The following is an 11,813-nucleotide window of genomic DNA, read 5'->3' as shown; positions in this document are numbered from 1 at the left end:
ACATCCCCTTTTTATGTCCACTCTAGGAATGTTGTATTTGACTGCTCTGCGTTTCACATCCCACAGTACACCATAAAGTAACAGCCATGGATTCCAACTGCAGTCTAGCAGCATCTTTTGAGCCCTACCCTCCAGGAAGGCTGGAACCACAACATAGTGGCCCCTAGATTCAATCTAGACTGGCAGTCCACAATGATGATTTATCGAAGTCACCCTGTGAAATTGCCATCTCCCTTCCATTTGAGGTTACTTGGGGAGCAAGTCACCATGGCACAGTAAATAATATAGGTGTACTACTACTACTTCCTGCCAACCTAGCAGTTTGAAAGCACGCCAGTGCAAGTAGATAAATAGGTACCGCTCCGGCGGGAAGGTAAACGGTGTTTCCGTGCGCTGCTCTGGTTTGCCAGAAGTGGCTTGGTCATGCTGGCCACATCTCCCGGAAGCTGTACGCCCTTGGCCAGTAAAGCGAGATGAGCACCGCAACCCCAGAGTCAGCCATGACTGGACCTAATGGTCAGGGGTCCCTTTACCTTTTTACTACTACTACTACTACTACTACTACTACTACTAATTTATTTATTTATGTATATGCTGCCCATCTGACAGGGTTGTAAAAAACAACAACAAAGAAACAGTACAACATCACACACTAAAAATTTCCCTGAACAGGGCTGCCTGTTTATCTGTTTAACATCTGCTGGGAGGGTGTTCCTTGGGGCCGTTTGACTACTGGAATGGCCCTCTGCCTGGTTCCCTGTAACCTCACTTCTCGGAGTGAGGGAACCAACAGTGTCCATTGTTCAGGCCGAACGATGGGGGTGGAGATGCTCTTTTAGCTACTCCTTTAGGGCTTTAAAGGTCAGCACCAACACTCTGAGTAATGCTCAGAAATGTACTGGGAGCCAAGGTAGGTCTTTCAGGACAGGTGTTATATGGCCCCAGTCACCAGTTTAGCTGCTGCATTCTGGATTAGTTGTAGTTTCCGGGTCACCTTCAAAGGTAGCCCCATGTAGAGCGCATTGCAGGAGTCCAAGCGGGAGATAACCAGCGCATGTACCACCCAAGTGATCCGATTGACTCAATGAATTCAGTAAATGATATGACAGCATGAGAAAGGCAATTTCCCCTGAAATGTGCTGCTGCTATGGATTAAGTCATTCTCCACCTATCCCCACCCCCACCCCCCAGTATCCACCAGTCTACTGAATTCATTGCCATGTCCCTGAGGGAGGGAAGCAGTCCATTAGCGAGCACGTGATTCAGAATGCCTCTCTGAGGTTGGAAGTCGATGACCTCAATTCGAGGTGGTCGGCGACTCAGGAGAACGGCGCGGACTAGCCCCAAGTTGAGATCAGGTTGGCGGCCGCTCTTGGCTGACGTGGCAGAATCCGATCTAGCTGCAATGCCTCTGTGCGGAGCCCCCGCAGCAGACGGGAGTGCATGCGCTCCTGTGCGGCTCTTCCATTGCAGCAGCTCCTTGCCGGAGTGGAGGCGGGGGGCGGCGGTGGTGCTGAGGCGCAGAGAATTGCACCAGCTCAGATGCTCTGCAGGTGCATGCCTCTTCATTGGCCAGCCCGGGCCTGCTGCTGCTGCTGCGGCGGGAGGGAGAAGGCGCATTTCCCTGCCCTCGTGAAACCACTAGCCAAGGGAGCGGCTAGAAGGCAGCCGAAGCAGCCGCGGGCCTGACGGCGCCCCCACCGTCGCTCTCGGGCCGGAGAGCGCGGGAATGTCCCACTAACCTATATGCTGCGACCAGCTAGAGTCCCATAAACAGGCGGGCGCCTTGCGAACGAGCGCGGCTAACGGGGCGCTCGACGGGGCGGCCCAAGTGCCGCAGGGTGGGGTGGGGGTCTCTGGATCCCGAGAAAAGGGAGGATGTAAGGCGGAGAGCGGCTCTTGCGCGCCTAGGCACAGGGCCCGCTCCAGGAGATGCACCGGAGCAGGGCAATGCGGTATTGGGGTGGGGTGGGGGCTCGCCGCAACTCTCCAGCAAACGTCCACAGAGGCAATAGGCACTTACCCCTTTGGGGGTGGGGGAGAAGCGGCCCCCCCACTCACCCAGGCACCTCTCCTTCGCCCAAACTCGACCCGGGGCCGCCGCCGACCTTGCCATCCGCCCCTCCCCCGGTCATTGCGACGGGCTTGCTCCGCGGGGGTGCCGTGCGAGGCACCCCCTCCCCGGCTTCGCAGGGCAGATGGGCGGCGGCGGCAGCTTCTCCTCGAGCGGGGGCGCCCTCGGGTCCGGCGCCGCAACGCGCCTGGCGGCGCTGCCTGCATTGCGTCGGGGAGCGGGGGGGACCTCTCCGGTGCGCAATGCCGAATCCGCGCGAAGGTCGCGGAGGGGAGGCGGCGCGAAGGAGCCTCCCCAGCCCGCGGCCAAAGGTCTCGGCCGGCTGGCGTGGCCTGGGGAAAGGACGCCCCCCACCCAGCGCCAGACGGCTCTCGCAACGCCCCGGCCGCCTGCCCGCTTGCCTTGCGCCCAGGTCTGTGCGCCCAGAGGTGCCTCGCCTTGGCCGCCGCCGTTGCGCGCCGTCCCCGCCGCCTGCCGGCCTGCCAGGTGCCGCGTGTCCTGCGGCGGCGGCGGCTGCCCCCGCCCCTCCCTCCCTCGGTGCTCCGGGGGGACCCGCGCGCAGGAGCAGCAATGCGCCTTGGCCAGTGTCCGCCTGAGCCGCGTCCGGGACGGGCGAGCGAGGAGAGGGAGCCGGCTGCCGAGGCCCCCGGATCCCGCTGGGCTTGGAGAGAAGAAGGGGACCCCCCGCATCACCACCACCACCCGGTCCCTCCTCCTCTTCCTCCTGCTCCTCCCCCTCCTCCCCTCGCCCACCCCCTCGGTGCGCTGCCTGCCCATGCCTCCTCCTGAACTGCCAGCCTCCTCTCGCTGCAGCCCAATGAATATTTCGCTGTATGAATATTTCACCATCTCGCAAGCGGCTCTGTAAAGCGATCCGTAGATTCTCCCCGAGAGGGAGCAGGAGGAGGAGGCGGCGGCGGCGGCGAGTGTGCGCCGCTGCGTCTTGGATGCTGCTGCTGCTGCAACTGCAAGGCGAAGAAGCGCCTTGACGCATTCCGGCCGGGGCTCGCTCGCTCCTCGCCTGCGCTGCTGCTGCTGCAACGGCCCCCGCCGGCCTCCCCGCGCCAGGTAAGGAAGGCTCCTCCGAGGCAAGTTGCCTGCTCCTTGCAGCGCGGGGTTGGCTTCGGGGTGGGGGGCGCTGCTCAAAGAACTGTGTGCGGTGGCACAGTTACTAGTTGCAAAGCCTTTTCTTTCCCGCGCGCTCTTTCCTCCACCCCCCGCGCCAATAAATATTTGGAGAGGTTTTTCTCCCCGGATTCTGTTCTTCTTAAGAAAGATCGTGGTATTCCAACCCCTCTGTTTTTTTGGTTTTTTTGCTCGTTCAGGCGGATGTGGGCTGTAAGGCAAAAATTGCGAAGCGGAGGAAGTCTTGTTAAGTAGGGATTGAGAAGTTGCGACGAGCAGGAACACAGGACTTCGTGAAGGGCACCCATTCGAAATTCATGTGTGCATGGAAGTATGTTAATTTACGTTACCGGACTGCTTCTTTAAGGGTTGGGCTGCAGAAAAAGTTGCATGATGTTGGACAGCGCTGGAATTGCTGTGCATTTGTGTCTTGGGGAGGGGAGAGAGAGGTGTTTTTATGCATCTGCTTCTTGTCCCTTTACAGTATCTACCAGTTGCCTCGAAGTGAGCTTTATTCCTTAAAAACATAAAATAAAAACAAAGAGGAAGGGGCCATTCCAGAGCAAAGTGGGAAGTCCGCGGATATTGCTGAGTCGGCATTTCAAGCAGTCTCCTTCCAGTCACCGTGCTTATTTATTTATTTTATTGAGGGGAAGTGTGTGACAGCAGCCGCAATACAGCAGCAGCACAGCAGCAGCAGCAGCAGCATGGTCACATCCTGGAGGAAAACAAAAGGACTGCATTAAAAGACAGAAGGAAACTGCTCCGAAGGGACCCCAGTCTTGCTGTGTTGCATGTGTGCTAAGAGACCCCAGCCATCCCTTTGTCCTTTGATGAAGCTGGAAAACCTCTCTCCCTTTTTTCTTCCCACCCTCCCCAATGACCAGCGCCCTATAGGTCCTTTCCCCGCCTAGCCTGGATGCCGTTCAACCTACCCCTCTTCCCTTATCCTTGAGCTTCCCAGCCCTAATCCCCATTCTCCATCCTGTTTTCCTGCTCTGGGAGCTGTCCACACCAAGGGCCTCACCTCTCCTTAGCCCCTCTCCATGCTGTGATTCTGCATCTAAATCCAGTATCGGTCTCCTCTGAAGTCCTCAATTCTTCACTCTCCTTCAGCTCTGGCGGCTTCTGATCCCAGAACTCTTCTCCTTCCGCATTCCATCACGTCTTCCAGTGAGTCTGTCGTTCCCACCCCGTAGCTGCCATGACGGTGATGGCCGGGGAGAATATGGACGAGACTTCTGCTTTGCCAGGTCACCCCCAGGACAGTTATCGACCTGGGGCCCACGATGACCACGAATGTTGTGAGAGGGTTGTGATCAACATTGCTGGCCTGAGATTTGAGACGCAGCTGAAGACCCTCGCCCAGTTTCCCAACACTTTGCTGGGTAACCCCAAGAAACGCATGCGATACTTTGACCCCCTGAGGAACGAATATTTCTTTGATCGGAACCGGCCCAGCTTTGATGCCATCCTCTATTACTACCAGTCTGGAGGGCGGCTTCGCAGGCCTGTTAACGTGCCTCTAGACATGTTCTCGGAGGAGATTAAGTTTTATGAACTGGGAGAGGAGGCCATGGAGAAGTTCCGGGAAGACGAAGGTTTCATCAAAGAGGAAGAGAGGCCCCTGCCTGAGAAGGAGTACCAGCGGCAAGTGTGGCTGCTCTTTGAATACCCCGAGAGCTCTGGGCCAGCTCGGATCATTGCAATAGTCTCCGTCATGGTGATCCTCATCTCTATAGTGATCTTTTGCCTGGAAACTTTGCCAGCGTTGAAAGAGGACAGGGAGTATATGGGACCCCGAAACCGCAGCGACAACTCGACAGTCTATTACAAGTCCAATATCTTTACTGATCCCTTCTTCGTGGTGGAGACTCTGTGCATCATTTGGTTTTCTTTTGAATTGGTGGTGCGCTTTTTTGCCTGTCCCAGCAAAGCCGAGTTCTTCAAGAACATCATGAACTTCATTGACATAGTAGCCATCATCCCATACTTCATCACTCTGGGTACAGAGATGGCTGAGCAGGAGGGGCCTCAAAAGGGAGAGCAGGCCACTTCTCTGGCTATCCTGAGAGTCATCAGACTGGTAAGAGTCTTTAGAATCTTCAAACTCTCCAGACATTCTAAGGGCCTCCAGATTTTGGGACAAACCCTCAAAGCGAGCATGAGGGAGTTAGGGTTACTAATCTTTTTCCTCTTCATTGGGGTGATTTTGTTCTCCAGTGCGGTGTATTTTGCTGAAGCTGAGGAACCTGGCACCTATTTCGACAGCATCCCCGATGCTTTCTGGTGGGCAGTGGTTTCCATGACCACTGTAGGATATGGTGACATGTACCCTGTGACAATTGGAGGCAAAATCGTGGGCTCCTTGTGTGCCATTGCTGGTGTGCTGACAATTGCCCTGCCTGTACCTGTCATTGTGTCCAACTTCAACTACTTCTACCACCGAGAAACAGAAGGGGAAGAACAGGCTCAGTTACTTAAAGTTAGCTCTCCTAATTTAGCATCTGACAGTGATCTGAGTCGCCGTAGCTCCTCCACAATCAGCAAATCTGAGTACATGGAAATTGAAGAGGATATGAATAATAGCATAGACAATTTTAGAGAGGCTAACCTCAGAACTGGCAACTACACCATAGCCAACCAAAACTGTGTTAACAAAAGCAAGCTGCTGACTGATGTTTAAAAACATGTAGAAAAGAGAAACATTGGCAGCTTGAAGACTTTAAGTGACCAGCAGTCACACTTTGTAGATGCTTTACTCTTCGAATGCTTTACCTCGTAAATGCATTGTTGCATTGCGAATTTTTGCTCAGCGATTCAATAAGCTTTCAGGATCCATGAAAGAATTTCACTTTTCCTTTTGTTTTCTTTTAAAAGGGTATTTTCCAAGTGGTGGAAATGGTTACTTATAACTCTTTGGACTAGCCTAGTTATAAATAGAAATTGTATGCTTCTAGCCCTAGACATTTCCCCATAACTTTTAAGTTTCCAACCGTTTTAAAAAATCAGCTCAAGAGGACTCTAAAAAAAATACTTAAAATATGCATGGATTCAAGGAAACGTTTCTACAAAACTGCACAGTGCATCCAAGAAAATGCATCCAAATAATATTCAGCAGTAATGTGCAGTAAGTATTTGTCATTCTTTAGACTGACCGACATATACATTTCCTTCCTTTGTGAAAAGTTTTGTAGTTCTGATCTACAGATTCACACACAGCACCTTATGAAAATATGCCAGGTTTTTTTTTTTGTTTTTTTTTTTTGCTGTATACACTATTAAAATCGAAGAATTATTCTGTGTGTCGGGGGGAAGATGGAACATCTGCAATGCTGCTAAGGTCTCTTAAGTGCAGATGGTTTCAACATACTTCTTTCCCTTCTTCAGAAATGGATGCAAAACTTTTTAGCCCCTTTGTTGCAAGATAGCACAATAGAATTTAATATAAGCATGTTTGACTTTGATACTATCTATTTTATAACTGCATGCCTGGAACATTACCTCAGATGATAGGGGATAAGGTTTTGTTTGAATTGATCTTCTTTAAAATAGGCCCTTTTTTGTTTCAATTTGCATTCACCAAAGTGCACTCCTTTTTATTTGTTAAGTATCTGATTAGTAACTTAAAAGTACTGTATTTAAGTGCATATGTTAGTCAAATGGGAACAATAACTTTTGGAGATCAAAGCATGTTTCAAATATTCAGCATTATGGCCTATTTGACTAAGGTGTAACTCAACATTAATTAATGCATGGTTTCAGTAATAAATACAAAAAAAAAAAAGCTTGTTAGGATGAAGGCCAGGAAGAGAATACTAGAGAGACTTGTTGTTTTCCTGCATTGCTCAGGGAAATGAGTTGGCTTCTGTCCGGGCCTTAATAGAAAGTCACATATCCCATCCCTTAAAGGGAAAGCTATATGGAAAATTAAGTCCAGTTTATATATAGCAATGTCTAAATATTCTGTATCTCCTAGAGCAGAAAAAAAGGTGCAGAAGCATGCCTTTTGGTGCATTCTTAGAATGTAAAATGAAACTTATCGATTATATGCATCCAAATTGCAGCCCAGTTATTTTCGCAGTCATTGTTTGAACCTTAGAGACTTTTGTATTCCCCTAGGACTTGCTGAAGAGACTCAACCAATTGATTTTAGATAGTTGCTTAGTGCCTTTATCCTTACAGCCACTGGACTGCTGAAAGTGCCTCTATGAAAAGAGCTGAACCTGAGTAGGCATGGATGAGTCAATTGGGACAATAGCAGGATTCGACCATGCCAAATGCAGGCAAAGCAGAAAAAGCCAGGGAGAGGGACAATGTGTAAAGTAGAGGGCACAGACTACCAGCACTCTTGCAGACCTAATTCCCTCCTGTATTCTGCACCCTGCAGCGGAGTGACATTGCAACCTAACATTTGCCTTTGACAAATGCTACTCCCGCAAGACCCAGTCTTCCCCCAGTTTGTTTATAGAGACTTTGCTGCACTCTGTGTTCGTTTTGTTTGTTTTCCTTATTGGCCCATTCTTCCCCTGGTTTGGACTTTGGCAGCCTGGCATCCTACACTAGAGGAAGTAAGGGCCATCCTTTGCAGTAGCCTTAGCTATGCAAGGAGCAGGTTGGATGGAGGCACGTCGAATCTGTACACTTGCTCCTCTTAGAGGCTTCTGCTTTTCCAACGGAGCTCTCATCCTTTCCACCCAAATTCTCTTGGATTTTAAAATTTGACTTGCCTGAAGCTTTCCCATCCATTGTAACAACTCTCCTACTGTTGTGTTGGTTGAAGGTTGCAGCATTTTCTGAGAAGGCATTTCCTGCAATTATGCAAGTCTTGAAGCTATAGTCCATAGAAATCAAGAAGTCCATTTTTATTTTTTTTACTGATATAGGCACTAATCTTTTTTTCTTTTTTTTTTTACTTTTTCCTTCTCAAAGTCAAAGTTGAGGCTCTTTCTTCCATGCTTAGCATGTGGCCTTATACACTGAACCCTCTTTTCCATTACATAGATCCCAGGCCTCCATTCCATTCTCAGTATTCTATTTCTCAGCAGCTATGGATATCTAGCATTTACATTGGAAAAGGAGCATTAATTCTGCAGCTTTGCCCGAACCTGATATGTCAGGTAGACAGAAAGATGCAACTTTGTGACTTGTTTGGTTCAAAATGGTAAGAAGAACAGGAGGACCTCTTAAATACTTGACTGCAGCATATTCAGGAAAAAAATAAATGTAGTTGATAGGAAACTCTACATTATTTTCCATTCTCAGTATCTAGTTTCTCCCCAATTTAGTCACAGTTTCCCCTGCTAGAGTGCTAGATTTGGTGGTCTACCTTGATTCCTCCAAACTCCTAAATTTAGGGAAGGGATTCATTCGCCTGTTAAACTGACTTTGAACCTTGTGTGTAGTTATCTCAGCAATAATCAGCTCAGTGCCGTATGGGGTCTTTGATCAGGAAGTGCTACCTGAGAGAGGATGAGGCCTCAGTTGGGCAGCTTGATGAGTTTCTGTGTTGACTGGCTGGGTTATCCTCACCTTAGTTTATCTGCTGGACTGATCCTTATTCTGCATGTTTAAGAGAAAGTATGCATGCCATGCAGCGGTTTGGTTTATGGCTTTCCCCTTTTGCTTTTTGCAGGGATAGGTGATCTTTAGGGCTGGTGGGGTGGCTTGGGGAATATGATTGTCGCTTACTCATTTATAACAAAGGGACTGGGCAAATATGGAGTGCAGGGAATAACTTCATGTAGCATAGGCATGCATTTCTTCAAGCAAGGTTTCTCCTCCCCTTAAAATCAGACTCAGTCCTTTGCACTAATACGTGCTGAAATGCGTTTGTAGGTCTGAAGGTGCACTAAACTACTGCCTGGTTCTTAATACACCTTTTTGTTTTTAATTTCCTTTTCTGCCATATCTTGTTTTGGTGACTGATGGTTTCTCAAAAGTGAGTGGCTGTAGCTTGCCCCCAGTAGGAGTGATCTGAAAATGGACACGGCGAATCAAACGAGAGGCGAGAAACCTCATGAATTTACTGGCATTTGGTTACTGCAGTGCTGTAGCAATGTCTCTCCATCCATTGGTGTGGACTCATGGTTTGCGATGTTGTGCTGACACAGTCCTTGGCTGTTCAGTATTTATTTGCTGATTCATCAAGGCTGCGAATCAGGCTGTAGGCTTAGCAGGTTTAATTCATGGAAGGGCAAGGGCAAAGTTTCCAAAGGCCTAGAATTACCGTATTTTTTGCACCATAACACTCACTTTTTTCCTCCTAGAAAGTAAGGGGAAATGTCTGTGCGTGTTATGGAGGAAATGCCTACGGGTGGCATGCCTATGGATTTTCATCCTCTAAAAACTACGTGTGTGTTATGGTCGGGTGCGTGTTATAGAGCGAAAAATACGGTAGTTGGCGTTTCCTTAACATTGGTCTTACCTTAATCTTGACCTTGGTACAGAGGTGGCCTTTAAGTAAGAGCAGAGGAAGGGGCTGGCTCCTGAAGTACGATTCACTGGGAAGCTCTTCAACACAAAGCTCACAGACGTGAACAGAGATGTGCAAGGTCATTGCAGGGCTCTTGCGCTGTTCCCATTCATTTCAGGGTGGCCTGCGCAGGATAACTGGCCAGCGCTAGGCTAGTGCCCGTTGGGGGGGGGGGAGAAGCTGCTTGGATGTTCTGCTTTAGATACCAAAAAGGCTTGGAATGGCTCTTTTTTGGACATGGAAGCAACTAAAATCAACTGGACGACATAAGCGGGAGATCATTGAATAGGAACACACTGCAGGGATACAATGCAGTCTCTCTTCCAAGGACAGGAAAGTTAGTGACTCCCGCCTCCCACCCCAAACACTGATCCAAAACACGTATAGAAATAGAACTAACTGTGTAATGCCATATAGAAAGATTGGAGATAAAGGTACATAAGGCCACATTCTATCACTGTTATTATAAAACAAAATAAAAATCCCCAAAGCAAATTTTAATTGAAATGGGAGTCCTTATCTCCTTAGCTCCTGTGAAATCAGTATATTTTCTTATCACATGTTATTATGGAGACCATTACTGACATACTTTTAAAAGGTGACATGGAAATAAGAGGATGTGTGTTATTCGTTCCAAGTGGAGTTCAACTCACATTGAATATTGTCGACTATTTCCATTAAAAGACCCATTTATTTTGATGACTGCTTGGCCTGATCTGTGCTAAGGGCAGGGGGAAAGGTCAACTCGCTCAGAGCCTATGTATACCACTTCAGACCGCAGGTCACAGTTTTGTGTGGGCAGGGAGTATGTTGGAAACCTCCCCTCCCCCAATGTCATTACACAATCTATCAGGGACAAGACTGGGCTGCAAACCATCTCTCTCATGTCTGGATCTTGCTGTACATTTTTAGGCTGCAAACGAGACTGCATATGGCTGAATGACCCAAACCTTCCCTGCACATGGAAAATGAGTCTATTGGGAAGAAAGTTTCTAATAAAACCTTCTTAACATGTTAGTTTTCCTTGTTCCAAGAATTTACTTTTTCATGGTGGAGCACTGAATCATGCAAGCTCTTGTCTACAGTTGGAAGCCAAGCCAGGCATATAATTGCGACAATTAGTTTTCTATGTGCAGGGAGTTGTTGTTTTTTTTTTTACAAAACATAATAATTTGATTCCTCCTGTCTCTAGTCTGTCCAGAAAATGCATGGCCATGTCACCTGCTGTTTGGGTAGGCCTGACCTCTGTTCCTACTAAATATCTGGGGTTGGGGCCTGAGCAAATTAATTCGTCTGGCAGAGTCCTGTCCCCTAAACATTTAATTGTGGTTTCTATACCTATTCAGGTTTTTTTTGAGTCCTGACCTATCTGTTCAAGTCCTCCATACAAATAAAGCTCTCAGCTGGCATGTAAATAATTACAAAACGGAGTATTTGGAGCTGAGCATCACAGTCCTTATTTGAGGAAGCACACGGAGAAAGACGAGTGGAGCTGTGTCTTGTATCCTCTCCCCTTAAGTTTTTTGTAGCCATGCATTCACTTATTAGTGCAGGATTTTGGGGTGTTTTGTGGGGTACTAAAACTACAGCACATGTGAAAGATGAGGCATAATGTATGATTTAAAAATAAAATTGAGGGACCGTTTGGTACATCTTGCCAAACCACAGTTCACATGATAGAAAATGCAAGCCCTGCAACACGTCACAAACTTTGTTACACGAGTTAAGAAATTTGTCAGTTAACAAAAAATATTTTGCCCAGAAGGCTCAATATTCTTTATGGTTTCAATATATATATATATATATTTAAAAAACCTTTAAAAGGGTATGAGCTGAACACACAACACTTTCTCCTATGTGTAATTTCTGTAGTATTGTCAGACATAATCCAGAAAAGTAAAACCATATTAAAAATTAAATTTCACTTCCCTTGTTAGGGACCATTTGGTTCCATATGCAGTTAGAACTGACGATTCTATAGTTGGTCTTTTTAAATTAAATTTTAATTTCAGGACAGTTCTTTTTAAAAGATAGTTAGGTGACATATTTTTTTTTTATATATTCTGAAATACTTCTAGATATAAATCAGAATTAACCACTGTCTTTATTTTAATTGAGAGATTTAAAAATATCTGTAAC

At 47.7% G+C, this 11,813-nt stretch overlaps 1 protein-coding gene across 1 annotated transcript; it reads left to right on the top strand.

Moving 5' to 3' along the window:
* Positions 1-1,625: 1,625 nt before the first annotated feature.
* On the top strand, positions 1,626-7,524 carry LOC310844601 (potassium voltage-gated channel subfamily A member 1). Its single transcript, XM_083738823.1, has 2 exons — positions 1,626-3,142; positions 3,684-7,524. The coding sequence occupies exon 2, from the start codon at positions 4,404-4,406 to the stop codon at positions 5,883-5,885; it is 1,482 nt and encodes a 493-aa protein (XP_083594949.1). The 5' UTR covers positions 1,626-3,142; positions 3,684-4,403; the 3' UTR covers positions 5,886-7,524.
* The last annotated feature ends 4,289 nt before the right edge of the window (positions 7,525-11,813 follow it).

The sequence above is a fragment of the Podarcis gaigeae genome (genome assembly GCF_964106915.1).
Source record: "Podarcis gaigeae genome assembly, chromosome: 5".
Lineage (NCBI taxonomy): Eukaryota > Metazoa > Chordata > Lepidosauria > Squamata > Lacertidae > Podarcis > Podarcis gaigeae.
This window is presented reverse-complemented; position numbering and strand designations above follow the sequence as displayed.

Coding starts and splice junctions, on each gene's coding strand:
- LOC310844601 (XM_083738823.1), top strand. CDS start 4,404: ATGACGGTGATGGCCGGGGAGAATATGGACGAGACTTCTGCTTTGCCA.